Source organism: Sporisorium graminicola, chromosome SGRAM_22, assembly GCF_005498985.1.
Source record: "Sporisorium graminicola strain CBS 10092 chromosome SGRAM_22, whole genome shotgun sequence".
NCBI lineage: Eukaryota > Fungi > Basidiomycota > Ustilaginomycetes > Ustilaginales > Ustilaginaceae > Sporisorium > Sporisorium graminicola.
The window spans coordinates 287,388-308,365 of NC_043731.1; the positions used below are offsets into that span (position 1 = coordinate 287,388).

At 56.8% G+C, this 20,978-nt stretch overlaps 8 protein-coding genes across 8 annotated transcripts; 3 read left to right on the forward strand and 5 right to left on the reverse strand.

Annotated features, from left to right (window-relative positions):
* Positions 1-4,261: 4,261 nt before the first annotated feature.
* On the reverse strand, positions 4,262-5,179 carry EX895_003717 (uncharacterized protein; the record flags this gene model as incomplete). The annotated part of the gene is made up of 3 exons (XM_029884315.1): positions 4,262-4,415; positions 4,527-4,744; positions 4,853-5,179. The coding sequence occupies 3 exons, from the start codon at positions 5,177-5,179 to the stop codon at positions 4,262-4,264; spliced, it is 699 nt and encodes a 232-aa protein (XP_029739025.1).
* A 576-nt stretch (positions 5,180-5,755) lies between these two features.
* On the reverse strand, positions 5,756-7,324 carry EX895_003718 (uncharacterized protein; the record flags this gene model as incomplete). The annotated part of the gene is made up of 1 exon (XM_029884316.1): positions 5,756-7,324. One exon carries the CDS (start codon positions 7,322-7,324, stop codon positions 5,756-5,758), a length of 1,569 nt encoding a protein of 522 aa, XP_029739026.1.
* An 835-nt stretch (positions 7,325-8,159) lies between these two features.
* On the forward strand, positions 8,160-9,234 carry EX895_003719 (uncharacterized protein; the record flags this gene model as incomplete). Its single annotated transcript, XM_029884317.1, has 3 exons — positions 8,160-8,321; positions 8,401-8,482; positions 8,567-9,234. 3 exons carry the CDS (start codon positions 8,160-8,162, stop codon positions 9,232-9,234), a joined length of 912 nt encoding a protein of 303 aa, XP_029739027.1.
* Positions 9,235-9,558: 324 nt separating this feature from the next.
* Positions 9,559-11,133, reverse strand: EX895_003720 (uncharacterized protein; the record flags this gene model as incomplete). The annotated part of the gene is made up of 1 exon (XM_029884318.1): positions 9,559-11,133. One exon carries the CDS (start codon positions 11,131-11,133, stop codon positions 9,559-9,561), a length of 1,575 nt encoding a protein of 524 aa, XP_029739028.1.
* A 781-nt stretch (positions 11,134-11,914) lies between these two features.
* EX895_003721 (uncharacterized protein) lies at positions 11,915-12,640 on the reverse strand (the record flags this gene model as incomplete). The annotated part of the gene is made up of 1 exon (XM_029884319.1): positions 11,915-12,640. The coding sequence occupies one exon, from the start codon at positions 12,638-12,640 to the stop codon at positions 11,915-11,917; it is 726 nt and encodes a 241-aa protein (XP_029739029.1).
* An 805-nt stretch (positions 12,641-13,445) lies between these two features.
* On the reverse strand, positions 13,446-17,813 carry EX895_003722 (uncharacterized protein; the record flags this gene model as incomplete). Its single annotated transcript, XM_029884320.1, has 1 exon — positions 13,446-17,813. The coding sequence occupies one exon, from the start codon at positions 17,811-17,813 to the stop codon at positions 13,446-13,448; it is 4,368 nt and encodes a 1,455-aa protein (XP_029739030.1).
* Positions 17,814-18,382: 569 nt separating this feature from the next.
* Positions 18,383-19,489, forward strand: EX895_003723 (uncharacterized protein; the record flags this gene model as incomplete). The annotated part of the gene is made up of 1 exon (XM_029884321.1): positions 18,383-19,489. The coding sequence occupies one exon, from the start codon at positions 18,383-18,385 to the stop codon at positions 19,487-19,489; it is 1,107 nt and encodes a 368-aa protein (XP_029739031.1).
* Positions 19,490-20,193: 704 nt separating this feature from the next.
* Positions 20,194-20,853, forward strand: EX895_003724 (uncharacterized protein; the record flags this gene model as incomplete). The annotated part of the gene is made up of 1 exon (XM_029884322.1): positions 20,194-20,853. The coding sequence occupies one exon, from the start codon at positions 20,194-20,196 to the stop codon at positions 20,851-20,853; it is 660 nt and encodes a 219-aa protein (XP_029739032.1).
* Between the last annotated feature and the right edge of the window lie 125 nt (positions 20,854-20,978).

The window sequence follows — 20,978 nt, forward strand, 5'->3', positions numbered from 1 at the left end:
GAGACAAAGATGGCGCGGAGAACTCAAGTTCACCCTTCAAATCGTCGCCATACCCGCGAGTTCGGAGCGGGTCCGACTCGATCCTATCTCCCCCCAAAGACCTCAAGTTGGCTCTACGCCACTTGCCACGTAAATGTACCACAATGATTGACACCGTTCGCTTGTCAGCATCTGGAATGGCTCAGAGTGTTTCTCTCGATAAATCGAAGATGGTGAGACAAACTATAGCGGCTTTAGGACGTAGACAGGTCGAATTTAATGGTCGCGTGCACCTATCGGCGTTCCATTCAATCGTCATCTGCCTGCTTGCCCACTCGCTTCGACACAAAGGCCGACCCGTCTCCTTTCCAAACCCTTTTGCCGCAAGGGAGAGACATGCTGAATATGTGAGGTGCAGGGGTGGTTGCAATTGAGGAAACACTTGCGGCTTTTGTGAGCGGCTTTTGTGAGTCAAATCCGCCTCCGCTTGTTGCCGAATGGGATCGTGTGGTTACCTGAGATTGACAGTCGTCCGGGTCGGCACCCAAGCTAATTTCGATTTCATTACGCTGCCTTGATGAGTCAAAAGTCGTTCTGGTCCTCGACAAGCCGGTTAGCGGTCGTTGGTGATGCGCTTTTGCTGCCCAGGAGCAAGATCTCGCTGCAGCTGTCGGCTTGGCTGCAGATCAAGAACAAAGGCTAAGCGCCAACGAGACGATTGGAGCGCTTAGATTTTATTTTGTATTTTCGTCCAAACATGGACCGGAAACGGCGCAGCTCGTACGCACCGCACGCACCCACGCAAGCTCAGAACAAACAGTCGACCCTTCTCAGTTTTTCAAGTTTTTAAAAAACTAATGTCATAGAAATTACACATCCAGAAAAGAAAAGGAAAAGAAAAAGAAAAATTGGAAATCACAAACAGATCCAAAGCGAATTGACAGACAAGCGAGATCAACTTCTTGGCCTTAGCCGAGGCGGGCTTGCGAGGAGAAGAACCTTGTCGATGGCCATTCCATCCCAATTTCCACAAAGTAAACTGAATTGCAAAACAAACATACCCAACTCCTTCCTCGCTGACTGGAGATGCGGTGTGCGAAATCCCAGCTGACCAGATCACAGTGAGGCTGATTTGGTTGTCTCGCTTAGGCTTGAGACTTGCATGCCCCACTCTGAGGTCTTGCAATTCTTGCCTAACCTTGTTTGTTCCTGCCACACACAACACCACATCCAGTCGATTAATTTCGTAACAGTAGGGTCAAGGACGGGATCGGATCGGAGTGGTCTTGCTGCGTTGCTTAGGGTGATGTTTTCATGCAGAAGCCCACACACGATGGGTTCAACCGTAAGCCAAAATCAGATGCCTTTGTCGCCTGCATGATTCGACAGCGGACGCGTGCTCTCCCTCGGAAACCGCGAGGAGGACTTGTCCAGCTTTGCGAGAAGCTCCAGGACGCGCTGCTTTTCTTCGTCCATACGAAGATCACATCGAGGACTACGCCCTGTTCCTTCCGATGAATCAGCTTTTGTCGAGGCGGGCCTGGAAGCGTATCAACGTACATTAGCTTCCGGAATGCAGCGCTGCATTTGCCCGTTTATCCCGATCAAGAGCAAGCGCCACAAGCTCTTCTTCCTTGAGCTCTCGCCCTAGGTAGGGCGAGGTCGACGACAACGGCAACTGCAACTGCAACCGCAACGGCAACCAATTCCAATGAAACTGGATCAAGTTTCGCAATCGTCGATCGAGGATCCAGAAAAACGTCGGAGTCAGGGAGGGTTGATTGGATGGCGCTAGACCACAATCCTCCAAGCTGACTTGTTCTGCTTTTGAGCTCGCGGATTCGCATGCTGCCCGGGAAGGTTCACACACCAACAAACAATGCCTCTCCTTCAAAGGGCAACCGTTCAAGCGAACCAACGAGGTTTTGGAAAGCCGGGTTGACCGGTGGACCAATGGAAAAATATGCCCGAGCTTATCCGGCATAGCGCTGACGCTGGGTTGGCTGTGCTTCCAATTGGACAAAGAACGCCGCATGCAAACGTGATCTTGGTGCACCTTGATAAAGTTGCAGCAGGTCGGTCTCGACTTACGCGCTGTCAGAGTCATTCGCAGCGTCAGGTATCGGCATTTCGTCGGTGTTGGTGTAACTGTCCCGATCGCAACTCCTTCCAACACCGCTTTCCGCCCCTCCTGCTACGTGACCGTGGTCTTTCGAACGAACTGTTCATTACAAGAGGTCTGAGTATTGAGATTTTTTTCGGCCATCGACACCAAGGCCGTGACGCTTTTGTGCAGGGGGTTTGTCTCTTTGCTTGTTGGTAAGCGAGACAAGACACGACGCCACGTTGACCGCTTTTGTTTCCTTTTCGCCTAATTATCGTTCAGCAATGCTCGGCGAAAGACACTGTAGCACCCATACCACGCGCAGACACAAGGTGCAGAGAAGCCTTGGCCATCAGCGCCATCCAATCAACCCTCGCCCGCCTCGTACGGGTCTGGAACGGGGACAACGATGACGACAACCACCATCATCACCACTTTCTGCATTGCACACGTGAGTCGGGGTGGCGTCGTTTCATCGGAGGCTGAAAACTCGATCGAAAGGATAATTTTAGGGTAGGCGAATGCTTTTTGGACGCAGAGGGAAGCCTCTTTGCTATTGCTGCGTTGCAAGAGTAAATCCCGACCAATCGCCGTCTGCGCTTGGGTCGGTTGAACCCCCGGGTCCAATCACGTCTGCCGGATGGTCGCCTTACAACAGCAGTTCGTCGATGGGAGTGTCTCTGTTTCTCGAGTCGATCTTTGCAGCTCCGCAAGCACTGACGCCGCTGTGTTTGAATCTGCGTTGTCTCGTTGCCCTCGCTCGCCCTTGTGACTTTTGCGTTTTTCTCTCGAGTCACTGGCACATGGTATTGGCGTGTCCTTTGCAGCGTGCCTTTCCTTGCAGTAGTGAATGTGGCGTGTTGTCAAACCTGTCGACTCGGTCAAGGGGAAAAAAAGGGGGGCTCGCATATCGTGGCGTGGGGATAGTGTTTTTCCTTGGCATAACAGACACAGCCGAGAGAATATTGGATGTGCGTCGAGAGCGCAGGTGGGTTGCGCATGCCGCGACCAGGCGAGACACAACAGAGGGAGCGCTGGAACGGGGCAGCAACAGCCAGAGCCAAACTTTTACCATACTACAGGCGCATTTGAACACTTGCTTGCGCACGAGTCTTTGCTGCTCGAGCTAGTCCCACAACGGCAACCGCGTTTCACAACCTGTCCGTCCATCCTGGAAGCAACCCCCCCCCCGTTCCCATGGCGCTCTCGGGACCATTCAACGTTGCCATCGGATAAGATCCCTTCGCTTGAACGTTTCGCTTAGGTCTCACATGCTCTGTAGCTCGCTATCCTATGTTTCACATCGCTCTTTACACGTGACCAGGGCACCAGGGAACCATTTCGCTTCGAAGGTAATTTAAGCGATTGTTGCGCGACTGCGAATTTGCAGAGCCACGAGAGCCGAAGAGATCCGGTGGCGTGATCGGGGTGAGGAAGGTTTGAGATCGGGTGATTCGTCCAAGCACCACGTATGACGACGAAGCGGTTTAGCAACATCGATTGGTGCTGAGCCCTACCACGCTCGAACACCGATGGGCGCATATCTGGAACCTTGGCGTGAGTAGCCCAAGATCGGTGCGAACGCTTTTCTTACCTTTCATGCGAGCGTGACAGCTGCTAGCAAAGATCCTTCCAAGTGTGCAGCATCGTTTGACAATGGCTGAGCGTCGAGAAGTACAATCCTGATCAAATGAGTTCCACGTCTGTGGGAGCCACGTTCACATCGCTCCTCAGTACACAGACTGCTGCCCAGACGACCAAACGGCCACGATCAGCACGAACCTACTTCCATGTTCAGACTCTCGTCACGCTGGCACATGATCTCGTCGAATGACATCGCGAACATGGTAGACACAGGAAGGCAGACATCCACTGGTCGGTCAAACTCTGCTTCTCCCTGCCGTGCTAGCTGCTGGCAACCGGCTACTGTGCACGCTGTTCAGTAGCCAGTCCCCGGCGAGGCAGCCATCCTGCCTGAACATCCACATCCCAATCGCAGTTTCCACAGCCCCGCATGCAGCGTAACGATTCGATGCAGCTCAGGCTCGAGACGACCGCAACCCACAAATCCAAGCCAAGATTCAACCAACGTGTCGCATGCAAAAACCGCATATGCAAGTGTGTTTGGAGTTATCGTACGTTGACAGTGAACAGGTCTTGAACCTCGCCGCTAGCAGCTCACAGCTGTCGCACATAGCTAGTCGGGATGATCCCCTGACGAGCCTGATCCTGGGACATGCCCCTCCACCAGTCGTCCGAGATTTTCTCGGTCAAGTAGATATGCTCGCCCTCCGACGCTGTGAGATCGTCTGGATCCGTGCCATCGCCGTAGCTGCCGACACAGGTTAGAAGTACACATCAGAATGAGATAGCAGGACGATCGTTAGCTGCTGTGACACCGGTCAAGCACAACCGTAGCAGAGTTGCAAGGGGAATAACTCACTCGTACAGCACCTGAGCGGTGCCGATTGCGCCTTCGGGAAGGATGCTTGCTGTGGCTGATGGTGCTGCTGGTGCTGCTGGTGGAGCGGGAGAAGGGATGCTCGCGCCTGTTCTTGCTGGTGGTGGCAATGTTCTTGCATTGGCGGTAGCTGGTGGGCTTGCTGCGGGGATTTGCTGGCTTGATATCGTTCGTGCGCCCAAGTTGAGCGATCCCAGTGTCTAATATCACCACATATTTTTATATTTGTTACAACGATACTTTCAGCGTTCTCTCCCTTTACACTCCCTCAGCCATGACAGGAGCTCAGTGCGCAACTCAAAACTTACCTTCCCGCTAACCAACCCTGCCGGTGCGCCGAAGGCGGGTTTCTTGCTGGCACTCGGTGCGGGGGGTGGTGGACCTTTAGATGTGATGCCCGTACGAGAAAACTGATCTCTCAGCGCATTGGAAACGGCGGCGCTTGCGGCAGAACCGGCTGCGTTGCCTGCTGCAGCGGTGGTTCGATCCGTCAAGCCTGCCACGCCGCGTTGAGGGGGAGCAGCGCTGGGCGATGCAGCGCCGGACGTGGGTAGGAGGTGTGGACGAGACGCAAAGTATTCGTCGAGAATGCCGAAGAAGGCTTGCTTCTCGTGTGCTGGTAGGTTGGCGATCATGTTTGGAGCCCAATGCCCTGGTTAGGGGTGCTGAGGATCGATTGGTGGCAGCGGGGTTTGCGATCCGGATGAGAGGCTATTGCAAGTCAGAGTGCCATACGTATCGTATTTCCAAGTAGGAAATCCGGTTGCTGTGTGTAATCGGCTCGGTAGGAGATGCTGAGCTGATAGTGACGTGGATGAAGCGTGTCGAGATTGGGTGAGGATGGTCGAGCAGGGACGAAGAAGTGCACGGGCTTGCACCCTGAAATCTCCACATTTTCAAGGCGTGAGTGGGGCTATGCTTGCGTCGCGATTCATTCGGCCGGCAGCACACGCACCTATGCGACATCGCTCCTAACGTTTCTCTATGGCCATATGCAGTAGCACGATACTCTACCCCACACAGCACGCTCACTCCCTACCATCGGGCTTTGGAGAGAAGTTTTGTTGACGCAAAACGAGACTAGAGTACAGAGTGCAGACGACCGGCAAGAGGCTATGAACAAAGAATAAGGGGGAAGGGAGATGCTAAGGGTAAGACGAAGAAATGGGGGATGCTGAGGTGGAGAGAAGGGAGAAGGGAGGCATATTGCTCTACTTCTTTTCCTTCTTGTCCTTCTTGTCCTTCTTTTCCTTCTTGTCCTTCTTGGAAGACTCCTTGGCCGCCTTCTTGGCCGCCTTTTCGACGTCCTTCTTCTTGTCCGAGTCCGAGGATTTCGACTTGGACTTCTTATCCTTCTTGGACTCCTTGTCCTTCTTGCTCTTCTTGTCTGCTGGATCTGTCACGCCGACAGCGGCAGGCATCTGGGCATCCTTGTCGTCATCGTCATCCGCATCTTCGTCCATCAGATCACCGGCAGCCTCCTCGATCGCCTTGATGGCCTTGCTCATGGCGTCCGAGTTCTTGCTTGGCGCCTTACCGGTCTCGTAGAAGGCGAGACGCTCTTCGACCTGGACGGCGAGCACCTCACCGAACTTGGTGGTGGGCGTGTCGGAGAAGCAGTCGATACGCGAAGCGATCGAGATCTTGTTGGCGAGGAAACGCGACATGCGGCCCTTGTTCTTGGGCGCAGCACGTGCGATGGCCGAGGCGTGGTAGATGAGACCGTACTTGGGCGTGTTGCCCTTGGTCTTGAGCGCACGGAAGAGCGCCTTCTCGGCACCGAGGATCTGCACAGTCGAGGCGGGGTACTTGGCCAAGTTGGTCAACGAACCGGCGTGGCTGATGAGACGTGCGCCGATGATCTCGCCGAGCAGCGCCGAAAGGTTGGGCGCGACGAGATGCATCTTCTCGATGAGGTACTTGTGCATGTTTTTGCGGTACTCGCCTAGGTTGATGACGCGGTCGGCAAAGTTGAGGATGTTGTGCATGTCGAGCTCGCCGATCTCCTGACCCATACTGGCGCGGGCAGCATCGAGGATGTTCTTGGCGGTGGTCTCGTCGCCGGAGAGAATGTCGGTCATGTCCTCGACGTCCTCTTCCGAGAGACGCTCCTTGTTGCGGATGAACTTGGCGAGCTTGGCGTAGGTGAGGTTGTCGGTGGTCAGCTTGACAAGCTCGGGGAAGTGCCAGCCGTACCACTCGCGAACGCGCATAGCAAAAGTGTTGACGTCCTTGTCGAGGGTGTCGAGCAAAGCGATGGCCTGGATGATCATGTTGTCGCTCCTGTTGACGTTGAACTTGACCTTGGAACGCGAGTAGCTGTGACCGAGACCGAGCTGCGCCTTGGCCAGATCGCCATCAGCCATACCCTTGAGCAGCTTCTCAGCATGCTGTCGTGCACCACGGATGAGTTCGAGCGAGGTCTCGCCGGTGTCGCAGGGAATGCCGAGCTCACCGACGATGGAAGAAGCCAAGTTCCTGTCCTGTACACCGAGTACGACGCTCTTCTTCTTGCCAGAGGACAGGTTGAGTGTGAGGAGCGACTTGAGGTAGTCGTTGACGACACCTTCCGAGATGTCAAGAGAGGCTTGAAGTGCGTCGAGGGCGTTCTTGAAGGGAGAGAAGGAGAGAAGCTTGACCATCTTGCCGAAAGTGTTGACTTCATTGACGCTCTCCTGAACGGCACGGGTGAGCGAGCCGATCTCCTCGACGGCAGCAACCTCGAAGACGGCGCATCCCGTAGCGCATTCAAAGAGGATGTGGGTGGGAGCGGACGACATGTTGGAAAGATTCGATGCTAGCCTTTGCGTTGGAAGGACGAGAATGCACCGAGGGCGGCGGGCGGACAGTGCAGAATCACCGAGCTTCGTAACAAAGCCGTGAAGTCGGGACCTTCGGGTCTGTTGCAGTCGCGAGACTAGTTGCGAGTCAAGGACCAAAGGAGAGTTGGTGACGATGACAGAGGTTATAGAAAGGTATAGACGATGAAGAAGAGCTGATGGCGGCGACGAAGCTCAAAGCGTTCTCAGCTTTCTCAAGCTTGCTCTGCTTGCTCTACTTGCTCTGCTCCAACTGCTGCGTCTTGCCCAAAATTCTGAAAAATTTGCTTTTTTCCTTCGACTTTTTTTTCCTCTCTCAGCTCGAGAGCAGAGGCGCAAGAAGGAATCTGGCTTTGAGATCACGTGTTGCCGTCAGTATCGGGGTACCGCCTCAGCTATTCATCGGCGATGGGCTTTTGCAGAATTTCGAGCGCACAGTTGCAGTCAGGCGAATGCACGGTGATCGACTGTGGTCCCAGCTAAGACTGTGCCTCTCTGCTGCCTTGGATTATTACAGAGGAGCGCTCAGACCGCGTCGTCAGTGGAGCGTCGTTGGCTTTGCTCCACACTCAGCTTTGGCAAAGTGTCACTTTTGGCGCATCTTCTTCACACACCCACCTCTTCTCATCATCATCGTCATCCGCCCTTCTGCACACACCGGCCGGCCAACACCACAATCGCAGCATCGTCAGACGGGACACCAACATTGAGCTGCCCCATTCGTCAGCCGAGCGCAGCACGCCTTTTCAGCAAACCAACGTGGTTCTAGTGCTCGAAGCGCTCACCTCTACGTACAATGTCGCGCTCGTCGTATGACCGATACTTGACCATCTTTTCGCCAGATGGAAGGCTGTACCAGGTCGAATATGCTTTCAAGGCGATCAACACGGCGGGCCTAACCAGCATCGCTGTTCGCGGCAAGGACTGCTCCGTCGTAGTCGGTCAGAAAAAGGTTCCCGTAGGTAGTCTCCATCTCGCCCCTACCTTTTTCTAGACTCGGCCGTTACTGACAAGACTATTGCATCGTTCACCAACAGGACAAGCTCATTGACGCTGCAAGTGTCACCAACATCTTCAACCTCACTCCCGAAATTGGGTGCATCATGACCGGTCGAGTTGGTAAGTCATCTTTCGACCCCCCCAGGCAAGAACGCAGGCGATCAGGAGCATTGTGACTGACGAGTCTTTTTCTCGTATTTGCAGCCGACGCAAGAGCCCAAGTGCAACGCGCAAAGATGGAAGCGGCCGACTTCAAATACAAGTACGGCTTTGCCATTACGCCCGATCTGCTCGCCAAGCGCATGGCCAACCTCAACCAAGTCTACACCCAGCGAGCTGCCATGCGCCCTTACGGCGTCTCGATGATCCTCGTTGGCATCGACCCGGAACGCGGACCGCAGATCTTCAAGATCGACCCCGCCGGCTACTACGTCGGCTTCCGCGCCACCGCTGCTGGCGTCAAACAGACGGAAGCCACCAACTTCCTCGAAAAGCAGTTTAAAAAGTCGTCTTCCTCTACAGCGGGAGCGGGAGACGTGCCAGAGCCACCGGCAGGCGCATCAGCCATCGACGCAGCCGCGCTCGAAGCAGAATACATCTCGTCGAACCTCAGCGTGGAACAGACGCTGGATCTGGCGGTCAACACGCTGGCTACCGTGCTGGCCCAGGACTTGAAGCCGAGCGAGCTCGAGGTGGCCATCGTCGGGGGTCCGGACGCGGCCAAGGTGTTGCTGGGCGGCGATGACGAGGGTGGCGTTGCACAGTTGGATTCCAGCACGCTGCCGAAGGAGGTGCAGCTGCAGAAGCGCTTCCGCAAGCTCAACGATGAGGAGATTAGCATTATCCTCGAGAGGTTGGCTGAGAGGGATTGAGGGAGTTGGTTCTCATGCAGCTTGCCGCCTGCTCTGTGGGTTTTCTCAATCGATTTTAATTCAGTGTCAGACTCCGAATAGTGTGTTGGTTGTGCTAGTGGCGTGTGTGGGGACAGTGAGCGGTGCAGACGAGTGCGCTCATGGAAACGAGCACAGAAGTGCATGCCTCTGCCCCACCGCTCGCGTTCTCAGGCTGCGCCGCACCACCCCCGCAGCCTCAACCACCATCGCGACCTTCACACTCTCGCCCTCGCTTTCGGTTTGTTACAATCTAAATTTCGCATCTGCAACATGTTCCCAGACGCCCGTCCAAAGCACACACCTCTAGTGAGCCTCCCGCCTCCTAGGAGCGCACTTGAGAATATCGTCCACGCGCAAGATCATCTCTGCCGCCTCGGTCGCCGAGACGACTACCTGCCTCTTGAGCTTGTACGACTCGCGCACGCCCTTTTCCTTCATATCCGCCACTTTTCCAGCATCCAGGTCGAGCCCAGCCGTGGCATTGCCCTGCTGATGGGCGGCGCGGAGCTGAGCGACCAGTTCGGACGAATCCAGCCCTGCGTTGTCCGCCAGAATGGTCGGGAGCTGTCGGAGCGCTTTCGCGAACGCCTCGGTAGCAATCGCCTTCTTGCCCGAAGTTGTGCGCGCCGCTTCGTCGACGACCTTGGACATGGACATCTCTGCACACCCGCCTCCGAGCAACACCCTCGTCTCGCCAACCGTCTGCGACAGCACCGAAAGTGCGTCGTGGAGCGAGCGTTCGGCCTCGTCGAGCATTTGCGACGTCGCACCGCGCAACACGACGGTGCACGCCTCGCCGGCGGCTACGCCCGAGAACTTGATCAGCTTGTCCTCGCCAATCATGATCTCTTCGATGCGTCCGCACTGGCCGATCTTGACGAGGTCCGGGCGGTCAAAGGTGCTTGCAATCTCTCCACCCGTAACGAGCGCAAGACGCTCGACACCCTCGAAATCGGCGTGTTCGATCGACATGATGCCCGCCTCGGCGAGCAGCGACTCTGGGTAGTTGTAAATCAGCTGGCGGTTGACAAAGCACGTGATGCCGTGTGCCTTGATCTTGTCCACTTTGGCCTTCATCTTCTCGCGCTCTGCACGCTCGAGCTCGGCCAGCTTGCCCGTGCCCTCGACGCGAACACGCGCACCGAACACCTTGATCTTGTCCGTGTCCATCGACGTGTTGGCGATGAGGATCTTGGCGTTGTTGAGCGCCTTGGGGCAGTTGGTACCGATCTTCTTGTTCAGGATGAAGCCTTCGTCGAGGTACGAATCCGTGAGCTTGCCTCCAGGCTTCTTAATGATCTGGATGTGTTCGAGGTTGGTGGAGCCTTTGAGGCGGAGCACGGCGTCGACGGCAAGGTTGGCAAAGTAATCTTTGTCGGCGCTGAGCACCTTGCTGCTGAGAGTGGTGCGTGCAATGTTGAGCAAATCGGTGCGGAACGTGCTTGCGTCCTTGCCGTGATCCTCTGCAGTGTCTTCCAACGCCTTGAGTGCAGCAGCCGACGCAATGCGGTAGCCCTCGACAATGGTCTGCGGGTGAATGCGCATCTCGACCAACTTCTCGGCTTCGCGCAGCAGCTCGGCAGCGAGCACACACACACTGGTTGTGCCATCGCCGACCTCGTCGTCCTGCACCTTGGAGATATTGACCAGGATCTTGGCGGCAGCATTGTCGAGGTGGATCGATTTGAGGATAGTAGCTCCGTCGTTGGTGACAACAATATCGTTGGAGCCCACGCTCTGCAGGATCTTGTTCATGCCCTTGGGACCGAGCGTGGTTTTAACGAGGTCGCCGAGAGCGACGGCGCCGACAAACGACGAGAGGCGTGCGTTCTCGGCACGCTCCTGGGTCGCTTCCTGTGCAAAGATGGGGGCAGACATGGTTGCGGTCTAGACCAATGCTTCCAAGTCGTTATGCTGTTGAATCAACTGCAAGGTTGGTGTTGAGTCCTGATCGTGTGAGCGCTGTGACGGAATCCGCTGCGTAACCTGGTTGCTTTGATGATCGAGTGATTCGTGATATCGACGAGCTGAGAAAGCGCTGTCGGCGGTGGTGATGGTGTGGAATCGACCGTGCGTGTGAGCTGAATCCGAAAGTGTTGCGTTGTTGCTCAGCCTCGAGAGTGCGCACGCACTGTTGGTTGCTCAGAACAGCGTGAGAAGAGTGTGTCTCTGCAGCGCTTCTTTTTTGGCAGGGGGAATTCTTCTCACAGCCCAAACGCGTCTGTCTTCAAAAATCGCACTCTACGAGGGAAGAAGCCAGAAGAACAAAATTTACCGCACCGAGTGAGCGTGAGCAGCCCAAGCAGGACCGGCACAGATTTTCATAGGAATGTTAGAGTGTTTGTAATGCGTCTTTGGCAGAGAGAGTGAGCAAGGAAGCAAGTCGCTGGATCTTCGTGATCGAGTAGTAGCAACGACTTGCTCCAGGTATGCTGTGCTGTAAGGCATCCTCACTGCCGTGCGGCGACATCAATGGCTTTGAGTATCTCCAAGCAAGGAAGTGCATGCATCATACGTTCACATGGAACCCTGGCAAGAGCGATACGTGCCTGCGACGCAAAAGAAGCCGAATCGATGAATGTACCATTGCAGAATCACCACCACGATTCACAGAAAGATGATCTCGTACTACAGAACCAAGGTCAGGACGCCTTTCCACTCACACCGTAGTCGCAGCAGGAGGCACCACTTTCTGCTCGCTGATGCTCACTCCTCTCGTCTTGTCATCTACCAACTTCTGTCTCGTCTCTTCCTCCAGTTCCCCCTCCTTCTCCTCCCTGTACTTCTTCAGCAATTCGATGGTCGTGACCTTCAACCCCCATTGCTTAGCAAACTTCAAGCAGGCGTCCCTGCTCGCGATGCCACCTTCCTCGTCATCCGGATCCACGAGCTCACACAGCAGCCCCGCGGGTGGCAACCCGGCCAGCTTGCACAGGTCGACACTCGCCTCTGTATGGCCCCTCCTGACTCGCACGCCGCCCTCGGTGTAGCGCAACGGGTTCATGTGGCCAGGCCGTGTGAAATCACCCGCTGTCGCAGCGAGCTTCTCATCGGCCAGTTGACGGGACGTGAGCGCACGGTCGGACGCAGAGATGCCCGTAGTGATGCCGTGCTTGTAGTCCACCGTAACCGTGTAGGCAGTCTTATTCTTCTCAGTGTTGTTGGGCACCATCATCGGGATTTCCAGCTGCGCGATGCGTTCCGGTGTGAGCGAGATGCAGATGAACCCGGACGAGTGCTGGATGAACCAGGCCATCTGCTTGGTCGTGCAGAGCGAAGCAGCGATGATCAAATCGCCTTCGTTTTCCCGATCCTCATCATCGAGGACTACGACGAATTTGCCCGCCTTGATGTCGGCCACTGTGTCTTCTATCGAGTCGAACATCGTGTGAGAGACAGTGGGGTATCGCCGCGTGTGTGTGTGTGTGTGTGTGAAGCGCGGTTGCAGCGTGGCAACTCTACGATTGAAAGTAGATCTGCGGGTCTAGGAGCCTAGTCGAAAGCAACGTCTTGATGATGCAGGATTCGAGGATTTCGACGAGAAGTGATGGCGATGATGTTGTAAGAAGAAGAAGAGCGGACGGAGGGCGGAGCGGTAACGGTACCGGCCTCTTTTCGTTGGAGCCGTCCGAACGAGTCAAGTGACACTTGACCTTAATTGACTCGAAAAGGGTTCTGGTTGGTCCAAGAGGCACGAGGCAACCGGCTGTGGAGAGCGGAAATAAAAACAGCACGGCAGCAACAGCAGCAGCAGCGCCTTGCCTAAAAGCCGGCTCTCTCAGGCCGAGTCTTCTGAAAGCCTCGCTTGCACGGCTTTTCGTTCCGTTTTTGCAAATTGTCAGATCAGGAAAACACGAAATCGGGGTTAGCCCACGGAGGTTAGAGATCCCGCGGCAGAGGACCTTTTCGACGCTATTCACTCCCTCCTCACACTTACGGCTCTCCCTTCGCTCGCTAGAATGGAGTCGAGCGATATCACTTCGATCCAAGCGGAGGGTGATCCCCCGCGGATTGCGTCCAGCTCCGTCCTTTGGCTCGTCATGTAGCTCCAGCATCCTCGCGTCAAGCCTCTCACCCACACCAACCCAACACACAACTATCCTGAAAAGAGAGAACAAAATATTTCATTTGGTATTGTAGTCTGAATTGCTCTGTCGAGAAGAGACCAAACATTCGTGCAGGCAGGAACCTTACTCCATGTCAAGAAGCGCCATTTCCTCGTCACTGTCGATCATGTCGTTGGTAACACGCGCCTTTTTCGTCCTCTTCTGACCCGACGACGAGGATGACTTGGCCTTCTTCTCAGCCGCCTCGTCCTCGTCGCTGCTCTCGTCAAACACGCCCTTCCTGCTCTTCCTCACCTTTCCGACGTCGGCATCGCTGTCGTCCTCGTTGACCGCGTCGTCCTGGTCATCATCGTCATCATCGTCGCTATCGCGTACTTTGGCCTTCTTGAGACTCTTGCGCTTCTTCTTGTCCGTTTTCGAAGACGATGACTTCCGCTTCGATTTGGATTTGGCCAGCTTCGATAGCTTGGACGACTTGCCGCTGCGAGTAGCCCCGCTGTCATCGCCTCCTTCTTCAGCGAGCAGCTTGGCGCCGTTGCGGATGATCTCGTCATCGCCGTCCTCGTCGTCGTTGCCATCGCTGCTCTCACTGCCACTCCCGGCTCCTCCGCCAAACAACCCCTCGTCGTCGCTATCGTCATTGTCGTCGCTGTCGACAATGTCGAGATTCTTCTTAGCCCCCTTCTTCTTCTTGCCCGCACTGCGCTTGCGCTTCTTGCCCTTTTCAGCCGTCGCGTCCGGCGCATCCTCTTCGCCGGACGTAACGTCTTCGCGCTTAGCTCGCCTTCTAGGCTCCTTCTCCGGCGTGGCCTCACGGAGATACTCGATCTTGGCCGCTTCCTCGCGCAGCGCTTTACGCTTCTCGGCCATCTGCTCGATCTGTGCGCGGTACTCTTCCTCCTTGCGGATGCGTTCCTGTTCGCGCAGCAGTTCCTTCTCCCGTCGTGCGGCTGCAACAGCTTCCTTCTGCTGCAGCACCTCGGCCTCGTAGCTCTCCTGGTCGGCAAGCGCCTGCGTGGCACGCTGGAGCAGAGAAGAGGCTCCGTACTTGCCTCGCTGCTCCACCACATCCGGCGACATCCACAGCAGCTGTCCGCGCTTTGCCGCTTCGAGCAGCGCACCCTCTTTGCCCAGCGGCGTCTGCTGCGGCGAACCGGTATCGACAGGCGCAACAAGCAACGGCTGCACACGTTCGACGGCAGCAATGGCGTCGCGAAGCGCTTGAGCGGTCTTGCGATCCTTTTGCAGATCGAACAGCATCTGCAGACCTTTCTGCGCCGTCACCGCATAGTTGTACTCGATCTGGCGGCATTCCGGGTGTTCAGGTCCACGCTCCTTGATCACCAGCTCGCGAGCTTCCTCAAGATGCGCCAGGGAGCTCTGCAGGCTGGCAAACGACTTGGTCTTCATGCCAACGGCATATTCGGCCCTCGCCACGTACTGGATCACGGCCGCATTAGCACCATGGTAGAAACGCTTCGACGCCAGCTCGTACGACTTGTGCGCACGCTCAAACTCGTCCTTCTGCATGAGCACGTGGCCGATGCACACGTGCACGCTGCCCTCGTCCTTGAGCTCGCGCAGCTTTGACAGGATGGCAAGCGCCTCGTCGGCGTTCTGCTTCCTTCGCTCATCGGGCGCGCCTCCAATGGTCGGGAGCGTAAGCGAGGTGCCACCTGCTGTTTCAGCAAAGGCATCTTCGGCCAGCAAGATGGCCATACCTTGCGCAGCAAACGCACAGCGTGCATCCACACCCAGCGCCTTGTCCATGAGATCGGTGGCGCGCATCATGTTTTTGCTGCGTTCTGCCTTGGCGCTGGGTCCGGTGGCGTGGACAGCGAGCTGATAATAGGCCCAGCCGAGCGAAGCGAGCGTGTGAGCATCGCGACGGCCGCTCTCAGCGGCTGCCTTGGCGGCCGCCGCGCCTCCAAATGCAGCTTGCAACTTGGCCTCAGTGGCACCCGCAAAGAGTTGAGCTGTAAACTCCTTGATCGCACTCCACGAAGGTGTGGGGCTGCCCGGGAACTCGCCGGCGAGGAAGCAGACGTACGTGGATCGCGTGTCTAGATTGCCCGGGTCCGAGTCGAGCGCCTCCTTCAACAGTGTGTTGGTAGCGTCACGGAGCGCTTTGGCCTTGGCAACGGCGTCAGAGCCCCTTGTCATCGCCACGGGTGTATTGGCAACGTTGAGGATAGCAAGACGGACCTTCGCGTCGGTGTACTCGGGATGAGCGTGCAGAAGCGACTGGTAGGCTTCGCGAGCCGCGTCGACATTGTCAGCCGCCTCGTTGGCGCGACCGAGGTTGTAAGAGGCGATGAGCTTGACAGCATCGACGGTGCGCTGCGCCTCGAGACGCGCTGTAGTGGCAGGCGCTGAAGCAGCGGAAGCGCTAAAGGCGTTAACCGCGTTGGCAGCAGCAGTAACAGCGGATTCGAGGCGCGAGATAGATCGTTGAAGAAGCCACTTGCGCTCCTCTTCCCGCTGAGTTTCACTGAAGGGAATGTCGGTGGCGCGGATGGCGAGAACGGCACCGAGACACGTCTCGAGACTGGTGAGCAGGGCAACATTGGTAGCAGCTTGGTCGTCGTCGATGGCATCGACGTTATGTCCGCGCGTGATTGCCTTGGCCTTGGCGAGCTCGAGACCCTCTGCGTAGGCGGTGGTGGCGCGAGCCAAGTCCTCGGTCTGGAGCAGCTCGGCAAACTCGACGCGGGTAAGCGGATCAGATCCGAGGCTGGCGATGGCCTCGAGCGCGGTCTTGGAGAGATCCTCAGTGCGGATGGACAGCGAAGCTTTGGCAAGAGCGGCGGGTACATCAGCAGCAGCGTCAGCCGGGGCAATCGAAGTAGTGGCAGGAGAGGCGGAAGGGAACTCGTCCGGTTGAGCAAACAGAGCCTGCGGACCGTAGGCGTCGAGTTTAGCAGCTTCGATGAGACGAAGAGCGCGGTCAAGGATGATGCGGGCGCGCTCGGCATCGGCCTGTCGCTCGGAAGCGGTGGCGCCCGGGTGCGATTGAGCGCGCAGACTAGCAGCCAGCAGCGAGAGCTCGATGGTCTGCGTCGCCGAGGCCGAGTTGGCGGGTCTCGAGGTAAGCGCATCAAGGGTGTTGATGGCGGCGAGGGGGTCACGGTTGGCGACCTGGCACTGAGCCAAACCGAGCGTGGCGAGCGAGAGGCAGAGATGGAGCTGTGCGGTATTGGCGGCATAGGAAGCGGTAGCACTAGATAGGATGCGCGTCACGTCGTCGACGACTCGTGCATAGTATCGCTGGGCTTGAAGACGCAGCTCGGGCTGAGCAGCATTAATGGAGAGTTGCGACGCGAGGTGGGATGCTCGAGCATAGACGAGCTGAGCATGATTGACACCGATGCGCCCCTCGGAATACTGGATGGCGTGCTCGGCCAGCTTGAGAGCAGTGGCGTAGTGAGCCATGGCGGCCTGTTCTACCTGCAGAGCGGGTCCGGCCTGGTTTTTGGCTTGCGCAGCGTTGTTGATAAAGTACTCGCTCATGACAATGGCAGCGGTGGCATTGCTCTTGTCGAGCTTCCAACTCTGCTGAAGGCTGGACATGCCCTCGGTGTAAGCGAGCTCGCGTGCTTCCTCCTCCGACCTCTCTACGTGAGCGCCAAAGGTACCAGGGACTAGACGGGCGGTCTGCTTAACCAGGTTGAGACTCGAGATACCCAGAAGGAGATGAGCGGGGGCGTTTTTGGCGTTGAGCTGCACAGCGCGCTTCCAAGCCTTTCTGGCAGCATCGTGGTGACCCAAGCCCCAGAGACAGAGACCGATGCCGACACGGGGGTCGGGGCCCCTCCAGCCGAGAGTGGCAGCGTTCTCGCCATCCTTGTCAGCTTTGGTCTGAACCAGCAGGCTGACCTCGAGAGCTTGCTGATAGAGCTTGAGGGCGGGCGCATAGTTGCGCTTACGCAGGAGGATGCAAGCTTTGCCGAGCAGAGCAAGCGCATGTCTGGGATGTTGGTTGAGGATTGCGTCAAATATGTTGGAGGCGCCATCATTTTGCCCGGCGTTGGTGAGAGAGATGGCCTTGGAGAGCTGGTTGATGTGGTGCTTTGGATCGAGGATGTGAGCCTGTGATTGGTTGGCGGCGGACTCCTTGTAGAATGCGTCCTTGGTCTGCTGGTTGGGGGGGAGACGCTGGTAGCGAGCATCGTTGAGGATTATTTTTGGAGCGGTTCTGGCGTTGTTGAGGGCAAAGGCAGCGAGGAGGGCGCGGAGAGGAATTGTTTCGGTCGGCTTGTGGGAAGCTAGCACCTGAACACCTTTGGCACAGACCTGGATGGCTTCGGGGATACGGTTCTCAAAGTAGAGCTGAGAGGCGAGTCGAGACCAGTACTTGGAAGGAGGGCGTTCGTAAACGAGCGCTTCCAAGAAGACCTGGATATCTTCGGCGGGAGGAAGCGGGTCCAAGTCAAGCGAGATGGACTCGTTGACGGCGACGGGAAGGTCGAGCGTCCTGTTGCGGGGCGGCATGGTGGGCGACTTAACTGCACAGAAAGAAGCAGGCTTTCTCGTGTCTTGCGCCGATGCCAGTCAACTCCCCTGCTCGATGGGTGATGGTAGGATGGATAGGGAGAGAGACGGGAAGACAGTGATGATCCAATTTGGTATCCAAACAGGCACCGTGCATGTCTGTTTGTGTCTCCCCCTGCCTTTTCGCCTTCTTCTCGCGTAGTCGGGTCGGAGCCGAGCAATCAGAGCGAACTCAAACTTGACTCATGTTACACTTTAGTTACCAACATCTTGTCCATAAAGAAATGCAAATCGTTTCTTCTGAAATCAAAGTGTGCCAATGTCGCGCTCCGAGTCAGCCGAGAGAATCAAGTTTCTTTCTTTCGCTTTCTCATGCTTTTGCTCGTCTGCCGTTCCGCCAGAACTGCGCTGTGCTGCGTTGCAGGAAAGATCCAACAAGTGCGGCTCGAGATTACGAACCCCACACAAAGCAGAGGAGAAGCTCGAGTCCGACACTCTCCGCACTCGCAACTTCACCTCCAGTCCTCCAGCATCGCCTCACACGCACGGAAACGGTGACAAGACCCACAATGGCCGGCATTGGTGTGGCAACAGGAGCCGCTTTGGTCAATGGCAGCCACGGCGCCACAGCCAGGAGGAGCATCTCGCCCTCGTCGTCCTCGAGCACTTCCTCGTCAATCACCGTTGGCGTGCTTGCGATTCAAGGCGCCTTTCGCGAACATGCCTCGCACATCAATCGCCTCAACTCGCTCCACCCGCTCCAGACCATCCGTAGCCTGCTCGTGCGCACGCCCGAACAGTTGGCGGACTGCGATGCGCTCATCATCCCCGGCGGCGAGTCTACTGCGATCTCTCTCGGCTGTGAGCGAATTGGACTGCTGGAACCGCTGCGCAAGTGGGTGCGTGACGGTCGACCCGTGTGGGGTACATGTGCGGGCATGATTATGCTGGCTCGAGAGGCGAGCGGTGGCAAAAAGGGCGGTCAGCAGTTGATCGGCGGTGTTGACGTTCGTGTAGGCAGGAACGGGTTTGGGTCGCAGATTGACTCGTTCGAGACTGGGCTCGAGATTCGCGGGCTGGAGAGGCAGGAGGAGCCGTTCAACGGGGTGTTTATCCGTGCACCTGTGGTGGACGCGCTGTTGCTCCCCGACGATCTCGAGAAGGTGGGTGTGGACGAGCCAACGCTGGTGAAGCGTGTCGATCCTGCCACTCTGGCCGACTCGGTACCGGTGCCAATAAGTACGACGAATGCTGTCCCGCTCACACCCGGTGCAGAGCTACCCGCCAACGCCTCTGAACCGCCGCTGCCCAAACTCGCGAATGCCGAACCGGCACTGCGCATCGTCGTCGCCCCGCCACTCTACGACACCTCGGACCCGGTGAGCTCGGCGCAAAAGAGACCTCCCATCGAGATTCTCGCTACCCTGGCCGAACCCGTGACGCCACCCAAGTCGCCCTCGAATCGTCCTGTTGCCGCACACGTGGCAGAGCGCGATCCCAGGATGGATATCGCCGATCGACCGGCTCACGACTCGCAGATTGTTGCCTTGCGGCAGGGCAACATCCTCATGACCAGCTTCCATCCTGAACTGACGCCCGATACGCGTTTGCACGACCTCTTTGTGACAAAGATTGTTGCGCCTTACAAGAATCTGCAGCAGCAGCAGCAGCAGTAGGCGGGGCTTCAGGGACGTTTCCGATCCTCCATCTTTGGCTCAGAGTCGCTTTCCTAGTCGTCGTACACCTTCGCCGTTCCCTACTTTGACCTTGACTCAGCATAATATAGATGTCTGCCACCACCGCCTGCGCCCGCATTGTCGCCACCTATCGTGCTCTTGGAAGAAGCTTGATGAGGATCGGACGGCCTCGGAAGTCGGAGAGCAGGAATCACGTGAGAACCACACCTCTTTGCCGGAATGAAATTTCGCTCGGGGGTTTTTTTAAGAAAGGGTCCTTTTCTTGGCCTAAACTTCAGTCTTCTCTGTGGGTTGTGCAGCTGAGATGCACCGCGGCAAAAAGTCGGATGGAGAATTTCTACAGAGTTACAGCGCAGTTTGGACGTGGTCGTGTGGAGTCGGCCGCTCTTGCACACCATCACCATCCTCATCGTCATCCACTGTCTTCATCCACGTTTACCTGGCACCTTAGCGTCCTGATATCCGCAATATAGGGAGGACTTCAAGCTAATCTCGAAGCTTCTACAAGAAAAGTTCCATCCTCTGCTCAAAGTCGTTCCGAGCCGGAGCATCAATAGCGTGCAGAGAACCTGCTCGAGAGCAAGAGGGTCCGATTGTCGACGGAACACACTTCACACTCCTCGTTCCGACAGGGCACGGAGGTCTTCCCCCTTTCGTCAAAACATTCCATCGCGTTGCTGCCCATGTCGAGCACGACGACGCCTGCGGGCGCATCCGCCCTACTCGACGGTCCACCCTCGGGCCACTCCACACCCGCCTCGTACACCTCGTCCACCCACCCGCAACCTTCCTCCGCCCACCCGCACACCCACGGAACGTCCACCCCAACGTCAACAGCCTCGCTGGACCCGTCCAACGTCACCTCGCATCCGACATACACCGCCATGTTCCCAGACCCGGACCTGCCCATCGCCAACATCTCCCGCATCATGAAGCGCTCCCTGCCCGACAACGCAAAAATCGCAAAGGACGCAAAGGAGTGCGTCCAGGACTGCGTCTCGGAGCTCATCAGCTTCATCACCAGCGAGGCCTCCGACAAGTGCGCCGCCGAGAAGAGGAAGACCATCAATGGCGACGATATCCTGTACGCCATGCGCGTGCTCGGGTTCGACAACTACGAGGAGGTCTTGAGGGTGTATCTGAGCAGATACAGGATGGACCAGGAGAACAACCCCAAGGCACGCAAGCGGACTGCCACCGGACAGGGCAGTAGGCCACAGGGCGAGGACGACGAGGATGAGGACGAAGACGAGGACGACGAGGACGAAAGCGCAAGGGTCGATGCACGCTCAAACGTCAACAGCCCAAGCCTGCTCAACCACCACCACTCGTCGGCCCTTTGATCCGATTCACCGCTCGCCCATCCATAGACTTCACACCCTCTACTCTCCTCCTTCTCTGCCTCGCTCTCGAGACGCCCCCACCCTTGTCCGCTTGTAATAATTGTACTTCTAGCCTGCTTCGATCT